The sequence below is a fragment of the Mixophyes fleayi genome, chromosome 1 (genome assembly GCF_038048845.1).
Source record: "Mixophyes fleayi isolate aMixFle1 chromosome 1, aMixFle1.hap1, whole genome shotgun sequence".
In the NCBI taxonomy this organism is placed as follows: Eukaryota; Metazoa; Chordata; class Amphibia; order Anura; family Limnodynastidae; genus Mixophyes; species Mixophyes fleayi.
This window is the reverse complement of record NC_134402.1, coordinates 228,112,105-228,139,725: the sequence shown is the minus strand read 5'-3', so window position 1 is coordinate 228,139,725 and position 27,621 is coordinate 228,112,105. Positions and strand designations below refer to the sequence as shown.

Genomic DNA, 27,621 nt, shown 5'->3' with positions numbered 1-27,621 from the left:
ACATCGGTTACAATAAAACAAGCTTATCTGTATAGAAAAGCGCTTGCAGGGGTCCCCTCAGAGGACTCTCTGGAGCTGGCACACAGGAACCTCCTTGCCTCTGCTTCCACCAAAGTACAGGACCTCCTTCCGAACCTCCTTAACGCGTTTCGTCTCAGCCGAGACTTTATCAAAAGGATATATATATATATAGTAGGCTTGTCTCCTTACCTGTCTGTCTGTCCGTCTGTCTGTAATACCCAGTATTGTTTATTACTGTGTTTGTACCCAATTGTAAAGCACTACAGAATATGCTTTTGCTTTATAAATAAATGATGATGATGGTGACTAATTCTTCATATCTATTTCATGCAATATACTTGGAGTTTGGAGGGGGAAATGGCTGGTCACAGAACACAGTCTGTTTTCTATTCTTTTCCGTGCTGCCAATCATGCATGGTTAGCCAAGGAGTCCCCATTATACTGTGCAGGGACTATTCATCTCTATGACAGATATTGAAATGTACAGAATTATAACTACTTTATTGATTAATGGTGAACATGAAAGTAGATGGAGTGGGTGTACATGTAGCTTCAGTTCTGTTTTGGCTAAAGGTAGTTTTTATCTTTCACTGTCGGAATCTAAAATGAAAATACAATTTCTACACGCTAGACATTATCAATGTGTATTCCATTATCCAGTACAGTGGTTTTTGTTGTTTTTTCTTTGAAGCTGTATATGGTACAATTGTAAATAGAACCTTAAATTTGAATTTTCTGTGTAGTGCATTATGTATGTGTATAAAAAATCAGTAATTAAGGAAATCCAGGGTCACAGCAAGTGTGTGGTTGTATGTGGTGAGCTTAAGATATTTTTCAGAACACAGGAAACCACAGAATAGTTTTGTAGTAAAGGATGGGGGTCCCGTGGAAGAACAAAAAAACACTTATCTGTAAAGTATCTTAATGGTGCAGCAAAGGCTATGACACCGGTCCACTGGAGATCACCGTTAGTTCCTTCTATAAAATAATGGTTTGCACGCATAGACTTCTATATGTCAAAGGATGAGATAATTTATGCTGCGACTGACAAATATAACAAGTACTACCTGCTATGTTCGGAATGGATAGAGTTTAAAGGCACCACATTGTTCGCTCAGTGGAGTGAGTGAAGCCCAAACTCTCCCTTCCCTCCCTTCTTCCCTCCCTGTCTTTCCCTTTTAAATATCTATCCCCCATCCTATAGAGTTGTTAAGCGATTACACACCTCTTTGGGTGTGTTCACTTATATTTTTTTCAGTTCTGTGAAGCAGATCGGGATGTTTATTTTCCTAACAAATTGCAAGAACCACCTTGCGGATGCTGTTGAATTTGTGAATGTTGTTTTGTAACAAAAAGCTAAAAATACTGTACCATTGTGTTCATTTTGTTACATAAATATGTATACACATTTTTATTTTCAATAAAAAGAGATTATATTTAAAAAAAAAAAACACTTTTCGAAAATTAAATATATAAATAAAGGAATATAAAAAAAGCCAACAAAAACAAAATATAAAGCAACCACTCCATCCCTGCAATGGTGCAACTACTTCAGCAACTTCCCTCTCAAAATACAGGGGATGAAGGCTAGCTAAAATGTTATATTTAAATGTTATTTATTTCAGGTAAAAATTGCCCAAGTGTTGCCTTGTGCAGCAAATCTTATTTTTCTGTCCATGATACTAAACCAAGCATTCCGTTCACTTCACCCACCTACAATACCCACGCAAACATCAAAATATCACCTACATCAGGCACCTTTAACATCATGAACCATATTTCTGCCAGTGGCTACTGCCCCAAACGTAAAGTTCAGATGCAGAAAGGTCACCTATCTGTACCATTCCTTTTTCAGCTATCTCATTGAATTTTAAAATAGTCACATTTTGTATTAAGGCACTGTGACAAAGTCACTGAATTAGTGCTGAATGCAGAGGGATATGTCCCAGGAGTTTCTGGCTTGTGTACATTAAATTAAAACACCAGGGAGATTGTTCATGTGTGTGTGAAAAGCTTCCCAAAGTGTGTTTCCCATCTGGAGAAAAATATGGTAATGGTCCCTGGTGTTATGAATGGAGAGAGAGGGCGGGCTCCATTCATCAGGGCCATTCTGGGTCCTCTGGACCCTCAGTCTAAGTGTAAGCTCATTTGCACTGCACCTGTATAGGGGTGTTTAAAAAGCAGTCAGACTGGACATGGGGTCTATCACTGCCTGGCGACTGAGGCTGCAGAGTCTCCATTAGAGCAAGCCTGATATCTGCCTGTGAGTAAACCATGCTGATTCTTTTCATGTTTTGTTTGGATATGTTAGTCAGGAATGCCTTATGTTTAGTGAGTGCCGGACAGGCAAGGTGTTTATTTTGAAGTTTTATTTTATTTCTCTGCTTAATAAAACTGGCAGAGGGCAGTTGCACCAAACGCTTGGTCTTGTGTGAAAATATCTGCTGCTATACATTACCATCTACCACAAAAAATGGCAGTTGTTCCCCTTATTTGCTTACAGCACTCAGAAGTCAGCACAATATTTTGTGGGTTTTCTGTTTATAGATTAGAATCAGTTACAGGTATAAATTAAATTTCAGTTTGGTGTGAACATCAGACGTTATATGTCATCCCAAAAGTTTATTTTCCAAGGTTCTGGCGATCACAGGCTTTGGCATATTCACCAATGTCATATGCATACTTGTTGCTGCTCTGCTGGCTTCTCATGTATGTTGTCAGCACTCAGCATTGTTTTCCAAAACAAACTGTCCTATGTGACTTGTAAACAACAGTAAATAAAGTCACTTCAAAGTGTATGTTTTTTGTTAAAAAAGACTGGAGGCCATCTAGCCCTGAGGTAATATAAGAGAAGGAACTTCCTGGTACCCCCCAGAGTGGGTGTTAACTATGTAGACACTCTGCTCCTACTCTGGTCTCCATACTAGCTACTGTCCTGGTGCAGGAGCATGGGGGCAGTTTGGCTCTGGCACTTCCCTCTCAGACAGACTAGTTAAATGTAAACACTGAGCACTAAATGTTTTTCATAAAAGAGATAAAAACTAAGCAACGGAACAAAGGTCACCAGTACACCAATAGGAATTCCCACTGCGGGACAAATCACTGTGTAGGTCAGATCTAAAGCCCCAATTTGTTTCATCCTTTTCATCTTTCTTTGTTCTTCTTTCTATCCATTCCATTTCTCCTTCATTCATCATCTTCCTTTCTTGCTTTTCCCCGTCTCACGCACATGGAGGTGCTCCCCATTTTCTCGCTAGCAGACTCAGGCAAATCATTAACATTAGCTGAGGAACATCTGGTGAGCCCCAAGCCTGATAAAGAAAATGTTGTAAAAGTGCTTTATTGCTTTCTGGTATTACCAAATCATGAAACAAATGTATCACTAATGAACATGATCATGTTTTCACTTGAAAGAAATACATGTAATATTTAAAATATATTATTTTTGACCTGGATTGTATTTCACTGGATTGCATTCTGGTGTGCTTGCTCCCTGTGTCTATAATTTGCCATGTAAATCACAGGTTAATAGAAATTATGCCGTGCATAATATTTTATATTCAGCAACAGAAAATCATAGATTAGATCTTATCTCCCTCAGTTTTTTTCAAAAACAGATTACACATTATCTCTACTGTACATTATTCTGAGCAATAAGAGGAAGTGGGGAAAAGAAGGGGGTGTGCACATTAACTCTTCACTATCATTATTAGCATAAATATTATATAAATATTGTTTATTGGAATATTTGGGTCTAAAATAGGTTTTGGTTATTTTTGGGGTGGGGGAGCAGTAAACAGAATGTAATTATAATGCTAGTCGCAAAAATATTTTCTTTTAATAGCAGTGGATTGTAAATATTTATGTCTTGCAAAATGTTCCTATACTGCTGCTCTGATCTGTCTTTCCCTTTATTGGTTGCCTTTACTTATCAAATCCAGTATAAAATACTTCTATTAACATTCAACCCATTAGCAAAACTACACCAACATACATCTCTTCCCTTGTATCAAATATCTCCAGAACAACCTCTCCACAATGTTCAGGATTGGTGCTTCTCAACCACACTCATTAATCATTACTCTGAGGAATTCCCTCCTTTGTACAAGACTGTCCCCTAGCCTCCATACCTTCAAGCGCCTCCATAAAACTTCCTAGGTTATTCTAACTGATTACCACTCCTCCACACACAGGTCATGCAAAAAATGTATTCTCTTTTTTTAAAGGCAAGCAACCTACTGACCCAAACCAACATTACTGTGTGACTGGATCATATAGCCCCATTGAGCATTTTTCCAATTTCAATGTGGCCGGGCTAATCTGCAATAACTTACTAAGCGGCAGCTCCGACAAGCAGCCTATTCAAGGTGCTTGCATCATTTTTTTAAAGCTGGAATTTTTGTCTTTAATAATCAGTTTAAAAAACTGACAGCCAAGCGTCGAGAATCAGCTGTTCGCCAGAACAGCCACTTAGTAAATATACTCCTTAATTTTATGTATCATACCCCTATTATCCTTTTGGTGGTACGTTTGTGAGCCATGCTCCTTTACCTCTTTGTCTGATTGTTAATAGTACCCAGTCTTGTTTTAATCGGTGGTAGTCACAGTGGTGAAAATAAAACTGATGCGAAAATCCCTACAGTGTAAATACTGACACGAAGAAAATATCTACAGTCTGAATACTGACATGGAGAAAATACCTGTAGTCTGAATACCTACATGGAGAAAATATGGACAGTTCTGATTGCTGACATTAAAAATGCCGACAGTCAGACTGCTGGCATTTAAACAGCAATCTGGGCCCAACAGCAGTAAACAGTGAAAATAAATAAATAAATGTAAAAAACCAAAAACAAATGTCCCCTCCCCAATCGTATTAACCCTAGTGCTGCCAGCCTAGTGCTGGTGGGAGGAAAATCGCGTGGCCAAACAGCATGTGGACCCCCCGATTCTCAGCCAACCAGCCCTAGGTTTAGAGCTTTCTGTTGGTTGCTGGAAATATACAATCCACATACCCTCTGAGGAAATTGCCTAGGTGGTGATGAAACTGGTCAGAAAATCTTTATGACCTTTTTTTGGAGCTCATGAAAAGATCAAGTAAATATATTGCTATTTACATGCTGAATTGGACATCAATACATTTGTCATCAGTTGCAGTATCTCCTGTTCTCAGAGGTAAACCACGGTGGAGCCTCTCTGCAGCTTACTCTCAGGCTGGAACTGCCTTTTTATCACAAGATTGAGATGAAAAATCAGTGATTACATTGGTGAAGCTAACTACACCTAGCTGTTGGTCCCAGCAGAGACCAGTGCCCGCTGCTGTTTGCGATTAAATTGTATCCCTGCCAGACAGGTTATGTCATATGTTCCGTTTCGCATACAGGAGGCTTCAGCCCTAACCTTTGGAATAAGGAACTCCATTAACACAATACTGCATTTAACATATACTTAAGCAAGAATACCAATTGATATAGATTATATATTGGTTTATTTCAAGTCATATGTCTTGCACAATCTCATGGTTTATGCTTCTTTATATGATTTAAAGAGGAACTTATTTCATACCACAAAGTTAAAGATTAAAATCAACCAGAGAACGGATATTCATGAACATCAAGTTATATATGAATTATGGTGGTGATCCGTTTATGCTAAACTATCAGCTGATACTTACTTAAAAGCACATTACACAGAGAAATAGTGTGATACATTAAATAATAGAAAACCAGAAACATTGTATTATTATACATGAACAGCCTCAGAATTTAAATGATGTTGCAAACATTCCATCCTTAGCACTTTGTTTTTTCTTTGTTATCAAGTATTTTTCTTTTGCAAGTCAGGGACATGCACTATTTTCTGCAGCAGCGAGGCTGGGCCAATCATTGTAAAACATTTTGGATGAATTAGGTTACACTGTGATAATTATAGAGACATAGGGGTATATTTACTAAATTGCGGGTTAGAGAAAGTGGAGATGTTGCCTATAGCAACCTATCAGATTCTAGCTGTCATACTATAGAATGTACTAAAGAAATGACAACTAGAATCTGGTTGCTATAGGCAACATCTCCATTTTTTCAAACCCGCAGTTTAGTAAGTATACCCCATAGAGTGCACCATTAGGAAATCTTTTGCTCTTTAATCAACCCTGGACCGGAGGGGTTTAAATATTATTAAGCTATTTTAAAACCTTTTTTACATTAATGGTTTTGTTTTGTCATTAACATCCTGAAATGATAATAGCAGAAGAGGAATTATGGTGCCGCAATACTTGTTAAATAAATTCACCATGCAAAGTCATGGGGAATGCCTTCACCAGCAACAGCAGTCACAATTTAGGGGTCCATTTACTAAGCTGCAATAAGCCAAAACTGAACAGCCACCACAACTTATCTTTTAAATTATCAATGGGTTAAAACAGGAGAGATCAAGATAGCATTGGCTTACCTTTGTAATGTTCCTTATCAATCTCTGGTGACCTTATCAGCACATGCGCAGTAGCGACTAGTGTCGGATCCTCCATTCGCTGGCAGCGCTAGACTACCGGAGAAGGAGGCTTTAGTTAGTTTAGATGAGGAAGGGGGGGTTCGCCAACAAACCCTGGCATGACAGATACCAGCGGCAGGCCATTTTGTATTGATGCTGTATGCAGCAATATACAATGATTCTCCCTGACACCCACTAACCACCAATGATAAATGGGCCCCTTACTCTTGCCAGCAATAACCTTATTTATGTATTGGGCGCAGCAAAACGAAGCCATATTTCGGGTGAAAACTCCCGTTTTCCCCAGCAGTAGAGCTTTTTACCTTTCCACCTAGTGCTTGATGTGCCTTCTAATATCAACTTATCAAAAAATCCACACATATAATAGTAAAAATAGTGTAGCTGAAAAATTATTTAATACTACACCAAAAACCTGAAATTTCAGTAGTAATAAAAATAAAATAATTAAATGTGTGGCTGAATTATCGGTATTGTACAACGTTATCTTGCATGTTTATTACATTGAAGTAAAAACAAGTAGGGATCTCAGTATTTCCTAGATTCATGGTTTTCCTTTCAGTACCCAAGATGGTGCACATAAGATGACAATAATATGCAAACATTAAGCTGCCTATACAGCCAATTATGGTCCATTTATACAAAATTGGCACCAAATATATATTTATATGTGTTCTAAAATGACAACCAGTCCTGATCAAAATATGTCAATATGGAATACCGGAAAATGCAGTCCACCTCTGTGATCTCTTATTGGGCTGAATGTCGCTTCCTGTGCATTGTATGATGAGATCCATCAAATTTGGTCACCAAAATGGGTTGCCAAATTTCGTACAGATCTATTGACTCATTCCACAGGCTGAGCGATTAGACATGCCCATTTATGGGCAGCTTAAGCCTATGTGTCTTTACCTCAGTTGTAAGCCTTTCCTTATAAAAGGGCTAATACATACAAGGAATTGGCTTGTAATAAGCTGCTTGTGAAATTAAAACAGTGCTGTAATTCAAAACAGGAACACGGTGGCTAAGGGGTTAGCACTTCTGCCTCACAGCGCTGGGATCATGATTTCGGTTCCCGACCGTGGCCTTATCTGTGTGGAGTTTGTATGTTCTCCCTGTGTTTGCATGGGTTTCCTCCGTGTGCTCCGGTTTCCTCCCACACTCCAAAAACATACTAGTAGGTTAATTGGCTGCAATCAAATTGACCCTAGTCTCTCTCTCTCTCTGTCTTTCTGTGTGTGTGTGTGTGTGTGTGTGTGTGTTAGGGAATTTAGACTGTAAGCCCCAATAGGGCAGGAACTGATGTGAATCAGTTCTCTGTACAGCGCTGCGGAATTAGTGGTGCTATATAAATAATTGATGATGATGATGATGGGTGATGGGACATATGAAAGTAAAAGTTTCCTAAAAGCCCCTAACGTAGTTGGTAAACAGTATATAAATAAATGATGATGATGATGCTTTATAACAGATAATCAGCCTGAGTCATTAAGGAGAGCATAGCATAAAAAAGTAGTAACTTTGCACCTGAGCAAAAACATTTTGCATTGGAGAGGGAGGTAAATTTTAAATGTGGGAGTAGATTTATAGTTGGGATACAGCACGTCCTAGGTCAACTTTAAATTTCAGTGTAAAAATAAAACCAACAAGTATTTGTGTGCTAGATGAAAAAGGAGCCACTATTTAACGTATGTGCAAAATAATAAACTAATTGGCACCCCTTGCATTGTTGTAACATGGTTTATTTGGATTTGTGTTTATAAAAAACAACAACTTTGCTGTGGTGTGTGCCTGGGGTGTGACTATAGATGTTATCTGTAATGTGCAGAAGGGAAGGGGAAATAAAAGGAGAGAGATTACAGGAGCCACACTCTGGAGCACTGTCAGTGACATGGAGCAGCTACCGGTTATACTTGTGTTTGTCTTTTCTTCTCTTCTCTCCATAGTACCATGTGCAGGTCACTATGTCCGCTTTTCAGGTACTTTGATAAACTGGGAGTGCATTTCTATGTGTATTATTAGGTCTTATTTGCTGTTTAGAGTATATTACTCCTCAAGTTATAGTAATGATATTGCTTTATATGTATTGTCTCTCGCTGTGCTTATTAGCATATCTCATGTCATTTATGACTCATGCTATTACATTATGTTGTAATAACATAAAAATAACCTAAAGTATAAATGGTATTATATAAAAGACCTTCTAATAATATGCCTTGATAAAAATGAAAATATTTTGTTATCTGATCAAAAAATTACAATATATGAGATAAAGATTTGACTGTGGGGAAATGTTTTTTTTCCAATGCACATCAGACTTGCTGCCTATTGAAGCAGATTATGGGCAATTTATTTGTATCTTAATTGAATGAATAGAGAACAAATATGTACACTTAACTAGATAGTAAATATTTCTAATTATACCAAGGTATGGAATTGTTTAACATTCCATATCTGAAAGTCTTATGATATATACATATATATATATATATATATATATATATATATATATATATATATATATATATATATATGTGTAAATTGTATTTGGGGTTTTAAGTTATCCTCTTGTGATTTTTTTTGAGCAACGTGTTGAAAGTCGATGGATTATTTGCTGTTTAATAAGTACTTCTTGATTTTGAACAAAAAGAGTAATATATGTGTATATCATGTGTTACGCTCTTACACTGACTGTCCTTTAACAGGGCCAGTTCTGGGCAGAACTGTAACTAAGAATTCTAGCGCCTGGGGCAAGAAAGACAAATGCCGCCCCCCTAGCCCTCAATTTAACCAAATGAACCTAAAATATTCCTAAATTGCGCCCCCCTTCAGCGTTGCGCCCTGGGCGGTCGCCCCTGTCGCACAGCCCTAGTTACGGCCCGTGTTCTGGGACCTTTGTCATCCCTTGCAATCTATATATTATTGTTCGCCTGTTTCATAAATTACAATGCAGTCAGGTTTGTGTTTGTAGTTTGTATGGTGTATTGGAAGCAATAGATTCTGTTTTCATACTCGCCAGCATGCAGTGGGTATGATGCCTAAACCAGTTGACTATCATAATTGGAAGAACAATGATGTAATATACACAAATAAGCATCGTGCTGCAGTATCCAGCAGCTCAGCTGGTACAATTAGAACAGTGAATGCAGCATTGAAGAGAGATTATTATAATTATCTGCAATATAGTTAGTCTGTGTCACTATGCAATAAAGAAAACCATGTCTTCTACTGGGCTATCACAGCCTAATGCAGCTTTCTTCACAACTGAACTTACTTTACATTTTTAGGTGGAGATTGAGCGCCATGGTCTCAGGAATGTCCACAGAGACACATTGCGAAAATTTTTATGGCAGGAATCTCCACTTAATTTTTCTCTTACCCCATAGAGGTGTGCAGAAAAATTTGCAAAGATTCCTACCGTATTGACTGGCAACGAGTGCAACCTGGCATTGTCCGTGCAGTACATCTCCAGGAAATGAATCCCCCATAGACTTCAATTTGTATTGTAAATCTTTCACAGTAATCACTTTCCATAACAACATGATCCTTTCAATGTGTTTTTCAAAGTTGTGACCCAAACACAGATCAGTTTTACAGTTTTGCATTGCATACTCTGTAAATGGAACATAACATTACCAGTTAAAGGCAATCAGACTTATGTAATAAAATGTCAATGTGTAGTTATTATCCTAATACCATGGACAATAATGATAATATAAAGCAGCGTGCCATGTGTCTGTAGCGCTGGAATAATTTATTACTCTAACCTACATTATTACTATAAAATTTCACAAAAACCAAGTTTTGTTGTAGAATCAGATGTTTTGCAGAAGGTATATTTACATTTTTATATATACAATTTTCAAGTTCTGTTTTGCTTCAACTCAAGGGTAACAAGTCTGTGGTAAAACAAATTACAATCAATTATTGGGAAGTCCCCTATACTGCGCCTCTGGAATTCCTGTGTTTGTCCCTGAATGTCTGTCCAATTGGTTGAAAATAATGAAGCTAACCCTGTTAACGGTCAATTATGATGCTCAGTTTTTTCAACTGGAATTTTTTTTTTTTTTTTAAAAAGATATTATTAAGGGTTTTATAACATTTTTACAGTATAAAGACAACATGTTGACAAACAATCAACAACATATGAAGTAGAAAAGAGGGAAAGAAAGCGAAGAGTAAAGGGGTAGAGCAAAGAGAGAAAAAGGGAAGAAAGATAAAAGGGCGTAATGAAGAGAATGGCAGGGGGGTGCAAGAAGAAGAAATAAGTATGTTAGTTCGGGGTATGCGGATGGCGATCTTTGACTGGTCTAGCCCCAAGTCAAGCATCTACTGGAAATATTTTACTCAGAAGAGCTTATATACTGACATTGCATTTAGATGAAAAATTTACTTTAAACTATAGCAACCTATCAGAAACTAGTTTTCACTGTCTAACTTGAACTAAACTGAAGTAAGGTAATTGATGATTGGTTGCTGTGGTTCAGTGCCAAATTTGCTAATGGAAATTTAGTAAATGAGTCCTACAATGTTTATTTTCACAAAATTCAGAATTCCTGACATCCTTGAAAGAACTTAATTAGTGGAGATGAATTCCTATAAATATATATCATCAAAATATACATGACTGTGTGGTATATTTTACAGAGAAGCTACGCCATGGAATTATTGGAGGCAAGGAAGCCAGACCCCACTCAAGGCCTTATATGGCATACCTGAAAATCGGTGGTTCGATTTGTGGTGGTTCTCTTATTGCTCCAGATTGGGTGTTGTCTGCCGCACACTGTGAAGGGTAAGTGATTGGAAATACCAGGGGCCTGATTCATTAAGGATCTTAACTTAAGAAACTTCTTATTTCAGTCTCCTGGACAAAACCATGTTACAATGCAAGGGGTGCAAATTAGTATTCTGTTTTGCACATAAGTGAAATACTGACTGTTTTTTCATGTAGTTTAACATAGTTGATGAAGTTGAAAAAAGACACCAGCTCCTCAAGTTCAACCTATTTTGGATCTCCTGCGATCCCTATCTTAAATTTAAAATTGATCCAGATGAAGCAACCGCCAATCTGTTTTAATGGTGTGAACTCCTTTCTGACCCAATGTTGCTGTCCTATTTCTACCTGGATCCATTACTATCTTTAATGTCAATTTACAGTCGTAATCCTGGAAACCCTTTTCCGCTAAAATTTTGTTTAACCCTTTCTTAAAAATATCAATTGAATCTGCCATCACAACCTTCCCTGGCAGTGAATTCCATATCTTGATTGCCCTTACTGTAAAGAACCCCTTCATTTGTTGGTTGTGAAACTTCCTGTTCCTTGGGGGTAAAAAGTTCCCATGAAAGTTCTCTGTATTGACCCTTAATGTATTTTTACATGGTAATCATATCCCCTATTAGACGCCTCTTTTCTAAAGTAAACATGCTTAAACTAGATAACCTTTTCTCATATCTTAATGACTCTATAACCTTTATCAATATTGTCACCTTTCTCTGAACCCTTTCTAGTTCCAAAATGTCTTTTTTATAGAGTGGTGCCCAGAACTGTACCCCGTATTCAAGATGAAGTCTTACCAACAATTTCCTTGCATCTATGCCCCTTTTCATGCATGCCAATACTTTATTGGCCCTTGCAGTTGCTGCTTAATATTGAGCACTATTGCAAAGTCTACTGTCTACAAGCACTCCCAAATCCTTTTCTATTATAGATTCCCCTAAATTTATTCCATTTAGTTTATAGATTGCATGCTGTGTTTGATCTCTAAGTGCATAACTTTACATTTAGACTTCATCTTCCATTTGGTCACCCAATCCTCCAGTTTATAGTCCCACTGCAGAGAAACTATGTCTTGCTCTGATCTTATTATCTTGCAAAGTTTGGTGTCATCTGCATAAATGGAAACCCACAAATAATCTTATTATGCACCAAGTAATCCTGAATCCTATCCCTTAATATACCTTCCAGTAGTTTCCCCACTATTCATGTCAGGCTTACATCTCTATAATTCCCTGGTTGTGATTTAATTCCCTTTTTAAACAACTGCACCAAATCTGCTATTCGCCAATCCCTTTGTACTGAGCCAGATGAAATTGAATCTATGAAAATTAAATATAGCGGTATATATATTTCTGAATTTAGTTCCATAAGAACCCTTGGGTGTATGCCATCTGGACCTGGAGCTTTATCTTAATTTTATTTTGTTGCTTTTGGACTTCTTCCTCTGTTAGCAAAGTATTAATTAATGGTACAGTTGCATTTCCATTTTTATGCATTATTCCTGCCATTTGTTCCTCCAGTAAATACTGAAGAAAAGAAAGTGTTTAATACCTCTGCTTTTTCCTTATTATCATTAATCTATCCATCCATCTTACCTCTTAGGGGTCCTATATTGTCTTTGTTAATCCTTTTGCCCTTTATATACTTAAAACACTTTTTTAGGGTTTGTCTTGCTTTCTTTTGCAACTTGTTTTTCATTTTCTAATTTAGCCAATCTAATTTCCTTTTTGCATGATTTATTACATTCATTGTAGATATGAAAGGACTCCTCAGTCCCTTCAGACTTAATTTAAATGCACGCTTCTTCCTTTGCATTTCTTCCCTTACCTTTTATTTAGCCACATTCGTTTAGACTTAATTCTTTTACATTTGTTTCCCATAGGAATGAACTTATACATGTATTTTTCCAACAACATTTTAAAGACAGCCCACTTTTCTTCTGTCTTTTTTCCTGTCATATATCTAACTTTATGTTACTAGTTCTATTCAAACTATGACTCACACATGTCCCATTACACTGCTCTATCTTGTGTTTCCTTTTAATTCCAAGAATCAGCACTTTTGATTCCCTATGTATAGATTAAAAACCAGTGGGTGAGCCCCAGAAGAGGTTTGTGTGCATCCCTGCATCAAACTGTTCTAAGAATTAATCACATATTTGTCTATTACTGAGAAGAACACACACATTAGACACTTATTTTAGATGTATGTTGTGCACCACCAAATATAGTGAAGCTATGGAGGTATATTTACTAAACTGTGGGCTTGAAAAAGTGGAGATGTTGCCTTTAGCAACCAATGATATTCTAGCTGTCATTTTGTAGAAATAAATAATAACTAGAATCTGATTGGTTGCTATAGACAACATCTACACTTTTTCAAACCCACAATTTAGTAAATATACTCCCTGGTCAGTTCTGCAAAGTCAGGCGGTCTCTCCCTTTAAACAAAAGTGTTGTAGATCACAAGGCAAGACACTGTTTGAGCAAAACAAATGATGTGTTGATTAGCAGTTAAATCCAGTAAATGCAAAAGAAATGGTGCAAAAAAACCAATATACACAGATTTACATCCAGTTAAAGATGCACACAACACAATGTAACCTTTGAGTCTTGTCTCTACAGGAAGATCACAGTTATCCTTGGTGCTCATGACGTGGATCAGACAGAACACACTCAGCAGATCCTTGGGGTCCAAAGCTATTATGTTCATCCAAACTATACCGATGTAGACAGTATGCCGATTAATGATGTCATGTTGTTGAGGGTGAGAATAACCTTTCTTGTGTCTTTTTCCTAAACAGTTTTTACCTCGATGTCTAGATATATCCAGGATCTGTTCACTCATTGAGGGCAAATGCAAATACCTACTCTTTTATTCATACTAAAAAGGGATACGCTTCTTTGTAACACATATACCTACATACAGAATATGCTTATATACAGTCTATATGCTAAAACGAACTGACAGGATTTCCTCGATACTCTTTGACTCAGGTAATAGACATTCATTAGAATTGTGAGGACTGAACTATTTGGCTATTTTTGGATTTGGTCTGGTGGCTTTATTAGGCCCTGAGTGCCATTCACTCATTGCTAGTTATACTCTTTGCTATCTGGTCTTCATGCTATGCATTTTCCTAGTCCATTTTAATTTTTTTAATCCTGTTAGTTAAACGATTGCTCTGTCTGCCGCATGTAATGTTTATTCTTGGATGCAGCCTGTACTGACCCTGGCTTGTTATAGGATATTCTGATCTGCCACCCTCCCAGACTTTAGGTTGTCTCAGTTACTCTGGTTTACTGCTTGTACTGACTTCAGATTGATACAGTTATATTTTCCTGTTGTTCCCAATGACATCAGCTTGCTACAGGTAGTTAGTTTGCTACCCGTTTATTGCTGCATTCAGTGGTTGACAATGCACCTGAGCTAACCAAACCACACACATATATCCATGTTGCACCAATTTCCGAAGAGGCCACAACCTAAACTGCTACGTTCGGTAGAGAAAAGAAATGTAATTAAATACTCTATCTACAATGCAAGGGGTCCCTTTTTCAAGAGAAAACCAACTTCCAGCCTGGTCAGCACAGGGCAAAATAGCCCCCCCTCCTCAGATGTGACCAGCCCTACATTGAAAAGGGTTACTGGGTAAGTATTGAACCAATGGGTGGCAACCATGTAGTTTATGTATAATGGGTATGGGTTCCGTAGGTCCACTGTTGATAATTTCCTAAAAAATAAAGAAGGGTTGAATCAAGGGTTGCAGCTGATTTGCGCATGCAACCCTTTGGGAAGTGAAGAGAAGTCCACAATGTTGCGGTAACATAGAGTGCCTTCACAACAGGTTCTGGAGGCACACCGCGCATAACTGAATTTCCCTTTTAAACATGGATATTCTTACCAGTACTCTATTACCCCCAGGATTTTGCAGGGTTATTGGTGTTTACTAGTTCAGTATACAGCATAGATAAACTGCAAGGAACCAAACCGAAGTCAGGAACCAGAAGAGCAGCGAAATACAAAATCAACTAGCTAAGGCAAGGTTCAAGAAGTTGAATCAAAGTTCAAAATTAAGTTAGTACACAAGACACAGTAGCAGGAAGCACCTAGGTAATCATAACTGAACCTATAATGGGCAATATTTATATGAGAGCACGCATAAATATGTAATATGCATCTATTAAGGATCATGTCTCATCATGTAATGAGGATTCAAATAGTCACACTTGCCTGCCAATTCCTACATGACCCTGGATGCTATTATAAACATATGACATAGTAATGGTATAATCATAAAGTCGAAATAAGTCATTGGGGTCCAGTGCTAAAAATAAAAAATGTCTGTGATAAGTAACATTTACCTTCTCTTTCAATAGTGCCACCCATTATCTGTTGGTCTCAGAGGAAAATTAAGTGTATCTTCAGCTGTAGATAGTATTCTATGGTTTCGTCGGGTGGTAAGCAACTAACATTGACTGGACTAGCAACCGGTCCTGTCCATTTAATTTCCTTATTAGTTACACATTTAAACCTGGGCAGGTTTGCATTATTCACCTAAATTTGGCTGTCTCAAGGAGAGAGTTTTTCTTCTCTCTCCAGACATTGCAGTTTCAAACAACAGAGGTATGGGGAGTACCCCACCAAAATACTAATGGGGGCACAATTGAAAGGGAAAGTATTGTGAAAAGTAGACAACCATTTTCCCGAACTGTAAGTACCTTTAAAAGTATAAGCAAGTACCATTACTAACCCATTCATATCTGCTCCCACCAGCTGTCACCCCGAGCTCAGATAAATCACTATGTACAGACAATTCCACTTACGAACAGCGGCAGTGACCTTCCACAGAATACCCTCTGCAATGTCGCTGGCTGGGGACTTATTGACAAGACACATTCCACAAACAAATTATTTGAAACTAATGTGACCATTGTGAACCGCAGGTCATGTCGTCGTATATATTATCAGTTGACTGATGGAATGATCTGTGCAGGGAGCACAGATAAAATCACAGACTCCAGTCAGGTAAAGTGCTGAATCAATTAAATATGCATAAGTCTGTGTATCAGACTAATGAGTTCAGATATCATGAATAAATACACAGATAACAGCTTAAAATGGTTTAATAAAGTGACAATCTTGAATGTTGTAAGGGAGTGTGTTATTCACATTTATGTCTATTTACTGGTTCTGCCAATATTACCTCACTTCATTGAGCTAGTACTAAATTATTTTAAAAGTGCACCTTTCAGTATTAGAATATTTAACATGAATAGTGAAGCCTAAGTAAGACCTATTTTTAATTTCAGCCTATTAGTGTACACAACATTCTTGAGAAACCAATTTCCAAATCTGTGCTCCTCCCTCTCTATCTTGCACGTCCTGATATTTTAATTTTACCTTGTCATAACACCAATAAACTAATGTTCAACCCTTGTAGTTGTCAGGCGCCGTCCGCACGGCCGCCTGACTGTGTGATCGCGCGTCTGGTTGCTAGGCAACCAGACGCGTCATTTCCGGATTCCCCCTGCCATCCATTTCCCCCGCAGTATGACGCGCCCCGTTGCTAGGCAACGGGACGCTATGTATTCCCGGCGGCAGGCATGACAGCGCTCAGCGCTGAAGCTGATTGGATCCTCACATTATTTAAACCCCTTCCTGTCCTCTAGTCAGTGCCAGAGTATCAGGTCTTCCTGCCTCCAGCGTTTCTGTGTACCAGTTGCTATATTGTTCCTGACCTTCCTCGTGCTGCCTGTGACCCTTTTGACCCGGACCGTTTGACCACCCCTATCTGGATTCTGCCTTTGTACTGCGCTCCCTGAAGATTACCGACTCGGCTTGCCTCACCATTCTTCTGGATTTCCCTTTTGTACCTCCTCTACCTGAACGTTGCTGAACCGGCCTGTCTGACACCCCCTTGTATCTCGCTGTGGACTCTAGGAAGGACCGCGACCTGCGTGTCCCTGCAGCGGAGTCCATACTTCCTTGCGGGGGTTCCTGGTGAATACCAGGGGCACGTTAGACTCCGCGCCTTCCTCTGAGTTGCGCCAACAACAGCAGGTACCTCCTACCAGTCATACACCCACTAACAGTCGTGACAGTATACTCTGGCCATGACAACGGAGGGGTCTGGTGAACCGTCTGCTCGTGACCTACTTCTGCATTTGGCCCAACGAGTGGAGCAACAAGAAGCAGCCCAAGCGCATCTTCTACAATGTGTCCAAGGGATTGCTACCCGCTTCGATACATTTCAGAATGCTGCACCCGCTACACCAGCCATAACCTCTGCGGCATCCACAGCATCCAGTGTGGTTACGGTCTCTACAGCGGCCTCCGGTGTACGCATCCCGACACCCGAAAAGTTTGACGGTGATCCCAAGAAGTGCAGGGGCTTTCTGAACCAATGTGCCATCCAATTTGAGTGCAACCCAGGGGCCTTTTCTTCAGAACGCACCAAAGTAGCTTTTCTCATCTCCCTCCTCAGTGGTCAAGCCCTTGCCTGGGCCTCACCTTTATGGGAACAAGGGGGTCCACTTCTTCATAACTCCAACTCTTTCATTGAAGCTTTCAGGAAAGTCTTCGATGATCCCGGAAGAGTTGCTTCTGCAGCTACCAGCTTGTTAAACCTCCGCCAAGGTGACCTGTCCGTGGGGCAATACGCAGTTCAATTCCGAACCCTGGCTTCCGAGTTAAAATGGAATAACGAAGCACTGGTGGCAACCTTTTGGCAAGGTCTGGTGGACCGGATTAAAGATGAGTTAATTTCCAGAGAACTCCCGGCTGAGTTAGATTCTCTCATCTCCATGTGCATCAAGGTGGATTTGCGTTACCAAGAGCGCACGCAGGAACGCTCTCCTGGCAAACGGTTCATACCACGGCTAGCACCCCAGTTCCAAAATCCCATCCTGCCAGTGGACGAACCAATGCAAGTAGGACGCTCTAAATTATCCCTTGAAGAGAGGGAGAGACGCTTCAAACAACGCCTGTGTCTGTATTGTGGAGATCCGGGACACCTGCTAAGAGTTTGTCCCAAGAAACCGGGAAACTCTTCCTCCTAAACGGTGGCGGGGAGGCCGTTTTAGGAGAATCCACAGTTGCTCCCTATGCTAAAGAAAATTCTCCAGAATTTCAGATGGCTGTCATCCTGAGCACCCCCAAGGGTACCTTTTCCACGGCCTTTGTGGACTCCGGCTCCTCCGGGAACTTCATTTCGGCGGATCTAGCTTCGCAGCTCCAAATACCTCTGAACCCATTGCCCCAACCGTTATCTCTGACGGCAGTCGACGGAAGTCGTGTCACTCACGGCTCCATCTCCTCCGTGACTTCTCCTGTTCGGTTGAGGGTAGGAGTACTTCACAGCGAAATGATCCAACTTTTGGTGTTGCCGAGGTCCATTAATCCCCTCATCTTGGGGCTACCATGGCTGAGAAGACATTCTCCTCAGATGGATTGGGACCACGCTCAAGTTATGTCATGGGGTGAAGGATGTCGCTTTGAATGTCTGTCTAGAGTCTTGCCTCCTAAATGTCAAGTAATGGCTCAGTCCGAGCTAACCCACCTTCCTGAGGCCTATATGGAATTCCAGGATGTATTCAGTAAAGTGGAAGCGGAGATCTTGCCTCCTCATCGTCCCTGGGATTGCGCTATTGTTTTATCTCCTGACCAACCCATCCCCAAAGGGCGGACCTACCCTTTATCTCGTCCAGAGACGTCAGCCATGTCTCAATATATTTCAGAAAACCTGAAACGGGGATTTATCCGCAAATCTACTTCCCCAGCGGGTGCAGGTTTTTTTTTTGTTAAGAAGAAGGATGGGTCTCTCCGGCCTTGTATTGATTATCGTCCTCTCAACCGCATCACTGTCAAAAATCGATATCCACTACCTCTCATCTCCGACCTCTTTGATAAACTCAGTGGATCTCAAATCTTTTCCAAATTAGATCTCCGTGGGGCCTATAATTTAATTCGCATCAAGGAAGGAGACGAATGGAAAACGGCCTTTAACACCAGAGATGGACATTTCGAGTACCTGGTGATGCCCTTCGGCCTCTGCAACGCCCCAGCCATCTTCCAAACCTTCGTTAACGATATCTTTCATGACCTGTTATACACTTCTGTGGTAGTATATCTAGACGATATATTAATATTTTCTAAAGATCTGAAGACTCATCGGGAACAAGTAAAGGAGGTCTTACGTAGACTTCGGAAACACCACCTCTATTGCAAGCTGGAGAAATGTGTGTTTGAGATTAGTCAGGTATCTTTTCTTGGTTTCATCGTGTCGAGTCAAGGTCTTTGTATGGATCCCACCAAGGTGTCAGCTATTCTGGACTGGCCTCAGCCACAAGGCCTTAAAGCCATTCAAAGGTTCATCGGCTTTGCAAACTATTATCGCCAATTTATTCAGGGATTCTCCACCATTATAGCCCCCATTACAGCGTTAACCAGGAAGACTGCCAACCCTAGGGTCTGGTCTTCGGAGGCCATGTCTGCCTTCATAACGTTAAAGAAAGCATTCTCTTCAGCCCCAGTTCTGTCCCAGCCAGATCAAGAACGACCTTTCTTCCTAGAGGTAGATGCATCCTCAGTAGGCATTGGGGCGGTGCTTTTTCAAGAGTCTCCGGCTGGCTCACACAACCCGTGTGGGTTTTTCTCCAGACGATTTCTTCCCAGCGAATGTAATTATGGAATAGGGGACAAGGAATTACTGGCCATCAAGGCGGCTCTGGAGGAGTGGCGACATCTGTTGGAGGGGGCTATATTTCCTGTTACTGTGTTTACCGACCATCGGAATCTAGTGTTCATTCAAGAGGCTCGTTGCCTTAATCCTCGGCAAGCCCGCTGGGCATCCTTCTTTGCTCGATTTGACATGAAACTCACATTCTGCCCGGGAGCCAAGAATGGACGTGCCGATGCATTATCTCGCTCATTTGACGATTCCGATCGTTTAAGACCATTGGTTCCGCAGCATATTATTGATCCTTCTAATATCGTAGCCCTTACTAGGACCAAAACGTCCTCTCCTCCTCCAGGCCGGTCATTTGTGGAACCCCATCTCCGGTTCAAGACCCTGCAGTGGGCTCATTCATCCCGCATTGCCGGCCATGCTGGAATAAAGAAGACAACATCGCTGCTTTGCCGACGCTTCTGGTGGCCTAATGTACGTGCCGATATTGAGAGATTTATTGCTTCCTGCACTACTTGTGCTCAACACAAAACTTGTAGAAGAGTCCCGGCAGGCCTTCTTCGTCCACTCCCTATCCCCGATGCTCCTTGGGAAAGTGTGGCCATGGATTTTATCACAGACCTACCCCTCAGTGCAGGGTTTACCACTATCTGGGTGGTTATTGATCGATTTTCGAAGATGGCACATTTTATTCCTCTAACTGGACTGCCCACGGCCAGTCGCCTGGCAGATATCTTTATCAAGGAGATATTCAGACTACATGGGTGCCCGAAGGAGATCATTTCGGACCGCGGAGTCCAATTTACATCCCAGTTTTGGAGAACCTTTTGTAAAAGAGTAAACATAGAATTGAAATTCTCTTCGGGATACCATCCGCAAACCAACGGACAGACGGAGCGAATCAATCAGGATCTCGAGACATTCCTCCGCTGTTTTACCTCCGACAACCAGAATAAATGGTCTCAATTCCTTCCTTGGGCGGAGTTCTCCCATAATCAACACATTCATGAGTCTACCGGATTCTCTCCGTTCTTTATTGTATACGGAAGTCACCCTGTGTTTCCGGATCCTTTTCCAGTATCCTCTTCACCGGTTCCAGCCGTAGATACTCTTTATCGGGAATTTTCTCTCATTTGGGCTAAGACTAAGACGGCTTTACTCAAGGCTACTCAGCATCACAAGATCTTTGCAGATCGTCATCGGAGGGCCACTCCTCTCTTAAAGGTGGGAGACCAGGTATGGCTATCCACCCGGGACCTAAGACTAAAGGTTCCTTCTATGAAGATGGCTCCTCGATTTATTGGCCCGTACACCATCATGCAAGTCATTAATCCTGTATGCTTCAAATTGAAACTTCCTCCTTCTCTGAGATGTCATAATACTTTTCATGTCTCATTACTACGACCACTGGTACTCAATAAATTCTATCGACCTCCCGGTCGTCCCCCACCAATACAAACCTCTTATGGAACTGAATTCGAAGTCAGTCGGATCTTGGCCTCTCGCATTCTTCGTGGCAAACAGCAATTTCTGGTCCATTGGAAAGGATTTGGCCCAGAGGAGAGATCATGGGTGGACAAGCAGGACTTTCACGCTCCTAGAATTCTTAAAAAGTTCCTTCAAACAGGAGGAGGAAGAGGAGGGTATACTGTCAGGCGCCGTCCGCACGGCCGCCTGACTGTGTGATCGCGCGTCTGGTTGCTAGGCAACCAGACGCGTCATTTCCGGATTCCCCCTGCCATCCATTTCCCCCGCAGTATGACGCGCCCCGTTGCTAGGCAACGGGACGCTATGTATTCCCGGCGGCAGGCATGACAGCGCTCAGCGCTGAAGCTGATTGGATCCTCACATTATTTAAACCCCTTCCTGTCCTCTAGTCAGTGCCAGAGTATCAGGTCTTCCTGCCTCCAGCGTTTCTGTGTACCAGTTGCTATATTGTTCCTGACCTTCCTCGTGCTGCCTGTGACCCTTTTGACCCGGACCGTTTGACCACCCCTATCTGGATTCTGCCTTTGTACTGCGCTCCCTGAAGATTACCGACTCGGCTTGCCTCACCATTCTTCTGGATTTCCCTTTTGTACCTCCTCTACCTGAACGTTGCTGAACCGGCCTGTCTGACACCCCCTTGTATCTCGCTGTGGACTCTAGGAAGGACCGCGACCTGCGTGTCCCTGCAGCGGAGTCCATACTTCCTTGCGGGGGTTCCTGGTGAATACCAGGGGCACGTTAGACTCCGCGCCTTCCTCTGAGTTGCGCCAACAACAGCAGGTACCTCCTACCAGTCATACACCCACTAACAGTCGTGACAGTAGTCTAATGTAATATAGTGATCATGTACCAAGCAGAGCCTCTGCTATAAGCAGCAATTTGATGATGTCATAGGTATACTGAATTGTCCTAAAACATTTCTGTTAAGACAGTATATGCATATTTGCTGATATTCTTCTTCGCATTATTATTATATGCATGTATATTATTTCCACCACGTGTTAGATTAGTATTTATTCCTCCTGTGTTTGCAGGGGGACTCTGGGGGACCTCTTGTTTGTGGAGGGACTGTGGAAGGCATAGTATCATTTGGATATGATCACCCTCCTGGCGTCTATGCTAAAGTTGGCAAGTACTTAGACTGGATCAGAGACACCATATCGCAACATAAAGACACGGATGTGAATCCAGCAATTTAAAGGCAATTGTATTGTGCATTATAATTTTTCCCATGCTTTGGTTAACTGTTATCACAGTCATTAAATGTCATATGTAAAACAGGAATTTGTTATGTGTAATGTGCTAAGTGATGCACTCTGTGATGCTCTATCAAGCACTTTATAAAATACTGCACTTAGCTTACATTTTGGTCGGTGTGATTAAAATTTGAACGCAACAATCTGTATTAAATACTCACACACTCCAAACATTAGGAAAATCCCTGTATTGAAGGACATTATATGAAATGAGTAAATGGACTGTATTAATGAACCATGCTGGTGCTTTCATATCAGGATAACTAAGAAGACCTTTAGCAAGATCTGCATGTGAATTCTGTATACATCATTTTCCTCTGACTGCCCATATATAATTTCCTAGGCTATCTATTGTTTTTTTCTATAATAGAGCCACTTACCTTTGATTGCCATCATGGTCTTATAACAGTACCGTTATTGAAGTTTTTAAGTAAAAGCCTAAGAGGTAAATGTATTAAACTGCGATTGTGCCAAATCGCAGATTTTCGTTGATACTGCCAGATAGATTTATAACGGCAATTTAATTAAAGTCAAGTTTTGTCTTTAATTAAATTGCAGTTTTATATCTAGCAGATAGCAAATGTCACTGAAAATTGGCGAATTGGTACAATCTCAGTTTAATACATTTAGCCCTATGAAGTTATGTTGTAACATTTCCAGGCATCTGCATTCAACGCCATCTTGTCCTAGCCTGTTTTTATACACCTGACAGCAAAAGTTTAAGGCAAACTTGCCCCCCCTCCAATCCTTTCATTTATGCTATATTCTGTACAAGCTTATGTATTGAGTAGGAACTGCACAGGCAGCATCCTATGTGTTTTCTGCTCCTACTATTAATAAAATATGTCACTTTTCTAACAAAAAAGTTTAGTAGTGACCCTAGATTTTCCTCATATACATAACATTTGTTTTGTACTTGTCAATGTTAGCACTTCATACTTAAATGTTCCCTGATGTGATTAAAGCTTTATAAAGAGGTTGACATTTATTCAGTCTAATTACCTCTGAATAAACATGTATTCTTTCTACCTTGCTGTCTGTATTGCATATATTGATAGTGTATACTGCTGGAATGCTTTTTCTTTCTACCCAGAAGCTCTTTAATTTGCCCAAAAGAGATTACCCATGGCATAACTGTGACATTCTGTGATATGATATTTTCACAACTAGGGACTGATTCAAATTGGAATGTAAATTTTTAAAAAAAGAGCACAGAACCTGAGCATAGCTCTGAACGTATTCAAATCCAAGCAGATCTCAAAATATGTTTAAAATATAATCTGGGTGTTAGTACACTCTGCCTGAACAGGACTTGCCTTATGTTGACACACAGAACGGAGTACAGTATACTCACAAGCATAGGTGTAATATAAAGTCACATCAGAACACATACAAACAAAAATATATATTATAAAATAAATGGACAACTCTAAACAGTATAATCATTAAGAAAATATGGTTGGTTTAAAAAATTTTTTTTTTTTTTTAGAATTTATTTTTTAACATTAAATACATAAATCAAGATGTTCTTAATGAGTACTGTACATTCAATGAACTTTTATGGTTTACTTTACCTTATACAATGTTATTGCAGTTTTAGTTAAAGTTAAATATCTAGTACTCCAATACAGTGCTATGTTTCACTATACGGTATTATGAAATATATGAAATATACCACGAGACTTGTTCCCATGGGCATTGAAAAGCAATGCTTGTTAAGCATGAATAAATCCATATACTTTTCCCTCGCTATTAACACAGCGGACAAATGTCTTTAACTACATTCAAAACTTCCCTGAAGCATTGTGTACTATGTAGATAATGAATGTTCCCATATAATGCCATTATATTTTTGCCTAGCATAAAACACTGCATGCTGCAGGCAGTTTTCATAATTGATGCAAAGCAAGCGCTTGTCAGAAAGAGCGTGTGTACACGTCCATTCGCTTACATTATTTTTTTATCAGAAAACTCGCTTGCCCATAATTTTCGGTAAGCTCATGAATTTTGGGGAGTCCTATAAAAGTTGCCAAATAAGACTATCACTCTCAAAGCACATTTTATAAGCTTTAAAATAATAGCCATATGTACGAGGCTTTATAGTGTCTCATAGGCAGGCCGTGAGCAGAGACATAAGTACTGCTCGATCAGCAATGACAGATAGTTAAAATATAAAATACCATTGACATCATTGAGGCAAGGAGGGAAGGGGCTCATAAAGAGGTACTGAGTGGGATGATGTTGCTTTTAACTGTACAACCCATTCTGTCCAATATGGCCTCATAACCCTCACCTTGGCCGGTGTATGAGTTTTAGGCATAAGAAGCTAATAACTGCAGATTTAGGTTTAGACCTGAAGTATAAGACTATCTGGTCCCCAAAAGCAGCCAATATGGGAGTAAGTCATTTCCTACTACTTATATTGTATATAATATTTCAAAATATGAATTTGAATACAAGTTAAATATACTGACATGGTACAACAATAAAGTTCTGCATAATAAGTTAGACAAGCAAATAAATATTCTGTATCCAAGCTGACTGATCTATGTGAATAAAAATTATAGGAGAAATTTGGTTTCAGCAAACCACAGGCTTTCATGCAAAGAGATGTGCGGTTTGTAAGCTGTGTGAAAACTGAATAGTAAAAAAAAACATGGTTATGACAAAGGGGATAGCTCAAAGTGCATGCTGTTTGAGTTATCTAGCCTGTCAGAAAGAAAAGAAAATGAAAACATTAAATGAAGGAAAAATATGTCTCCTCCCTTCAATCTGCTAAGAGACTGCTCTTGATAGGCGGCCCAGCTGTTAACTAGACAGGCTCACCAGAGCTTAATTCATTTTGTCTTATGTGCTCCACGGGAACAGTACGTCCATTTCATGTCCGCCCCCACCCCTCATATAAATTACCATCTTCCCATAGCATTACAACAGACCAATTAAGAAGACTTTTGGTAAGTATATATTATGGGGCCAACATTTAATACTATTTTTTTATTGGGGCAAAAAATAATAATTAATTATGGTGCCATTTTTACTTTATTTCTGACGGGAGCATTAGTAATTTATTTATGATGGATACAATTTTTACTCATGACGGGGACAATACTTTATTTATGATGGGGCAATAGTTATTTATTAATTATGGGGTAATACTTATAGTGCACTATTGTGGCATTGTAAGTGTTTGTATGCACTTGTTCTGGCGCTTGTACTGCAACAAGTGCCAGTGCAATGACAGCCAGTGAGTGATTTGGCATGCTGGTACTTTCTGAAGTACAAGCACCGGCATGAACAGGGGCACAAGTGCATATGAACACTTACAATGTCACAAGAGTTTGCACTATATTTTGACATTTTTACACGGGCACCCACAGCCGGGGTCACAGAAGGGGTCTAGTGCTACTCAGATTTGGGCCAGTATTCTTTTGGTGAGAGGGCCTAATAATTTTTTTTCCCCTTTCTAGTGTAACAAGCCCGATACTGAGTTGGCTGGGCTGCTAGGGAATGTTTGAGAAAAAACTGGATGTTTCACATTCAGATTTACCTTGCATTTTGACCTATACTGCATGCGGCTTGCTTTAAACTGCATGCTGTTTAATTGTTTGGAAACTATCACAGATCGGATGAGGTTTGAGTTTTCCCTCTCCAAACCAGGATGATAACTTCTGCAGTTTGGATCTGAAAACCACATCCAGTGTGTGGTGTTTTGCAAACTGCATACTAAATTGTTATTTAGTACATTTCCTCCTATGTGTCCTTACATTCTACAATGTCACTGACGACTGTTAACAAAAGCAGTCCCAATCCCAGTAGTGAAGATACAAAGTACTTAGCACCTATAAGGAGGAATTGCCAAATATAACATACATTAACATACTTCGCACAAAAAATAAACAAACCTGAATTTAGCTCACATTTTCAAAATGGATCTGCTCAGTTTAGTATATAAGCTTCAAAACTGCAAAATACATTCTCTACAAATGCTTATTTACACTGGGCCTCATTTACTAAGTGAAAAATGACCCCATTCAGAAACAAAGTCAACGTTGATCTCAAAGATGACATCTTGGTCGCATAATTAGCTGCAACACATAAAAATAAATGCAATGATGTCAAAAACATGCACTTTTCGCTTTTACTTAATAAATTACACGTCTGAGTCAGTTCTGGAAACATGTTATAGATAAGTGCAGCAGGAGTCCAGGAGTATCTGTCATACAATTCCAAACTCTATAAGATACTTCCTGAGCACTGCTTCCTTTGTATCATTAAACACGTTGCAGATGTTTTGTGTATCTGTGGCACAAGTTTCATGGACATAAAATGTGCGTACTACATCCTTCTTCAGCTTCCCCGAAACCTCCTGGATTTTTGATTTATGAAAGAGCTCTTCATAGTATTTTGTGATAAATTTCTTAGCAGCTTCAGCATCATGGCGAGGACCTAGATTAACAAAGAGAAATTATTCAACTTGTACAAGCATTAAATTATTACTTAAGCCTCCCAACATTTCTATAGTTGCCCACTGTCCCTGGGACATTTACAGTTAAGGATTTGCCGTTATTTAGTTTCTGTGCACAAGATATAGTTCTCACTTCTGTTCTTATTCTCTGGGCACTGTTGTAGCCCTTGTTTCTATTGGTTTTCCAGAACGAAGGGCATGATGTGTTACTAGACATTATTCTGCTCTGCCTTCTGACCTCATAATTGTACAGTTTCAACCTGATAACCAGAGCAGAAGATGGGACCAACATATGATTGGCTTGGGTCCTGCTCATGCATCGGGCCCTCCTTTGTGGGGACCTGATAGAATCATGGAACCCAACAGTGCAGTGGATAGAGTCTAAGGGAAGGGATTACACAATTCAGGCACAAAGTGC

At 39.9% G+C, this 27,621-nt stretch overlaps 2 protein-coding genes across 4 annotated transcripts in view; one reads left to right on the top strand and one right to left on the bottom strand.

Moving 5' to 3' along the window:
- The first annotated feature begins 8,378 nt into the window (after positions 1–8,378).
- LOC142151146 (mast cell protease 1-like) lies at positions 8,379–22,846 on the top strand. Its single transcript, XM_075206507.1, has 5 exons — positions 8,379–8,507; positions 11,176–11,320; positions 13,930–14,071; positions 16,082–16,333; positions 22,517–22,846. The coding sequence occupies exons 1-5, from the start codon at positions 8,420–8,422 to the stop codon at positions 22,679–22,681; spliced, it is 792 nt and encodes a 263-aa protein (XP_075062608.1). The 5' UTR covers positions 8,379–8,419; the 3' UTR covers positions 22,682–22,846.
- A 1,149-nt stretch (positions 22,847–23,995) lies between these two features.
- Positions 23,996–27,621, bottom strand: part of GNA15 (G protein subunit alpha 15) — a 53,649-nt gene continuing 50,023 nt past the window's right edge. For all 3 annotated transcript variants that reach the window (XM_075206485.1, XM_075206476.1, XM_075206494.1), the window contains exon 8: positions 23,996–27,184. In XM_075206485.1, the coding sequence (XP_075062586.1) occupies positions 26,955–27,184 (230 nt within the window). In that variant the 3' untranslated portion in view covers positions 23,996–26,954. The remainder of the gene's footprint in view (positions 27,185–27,621) is intronic.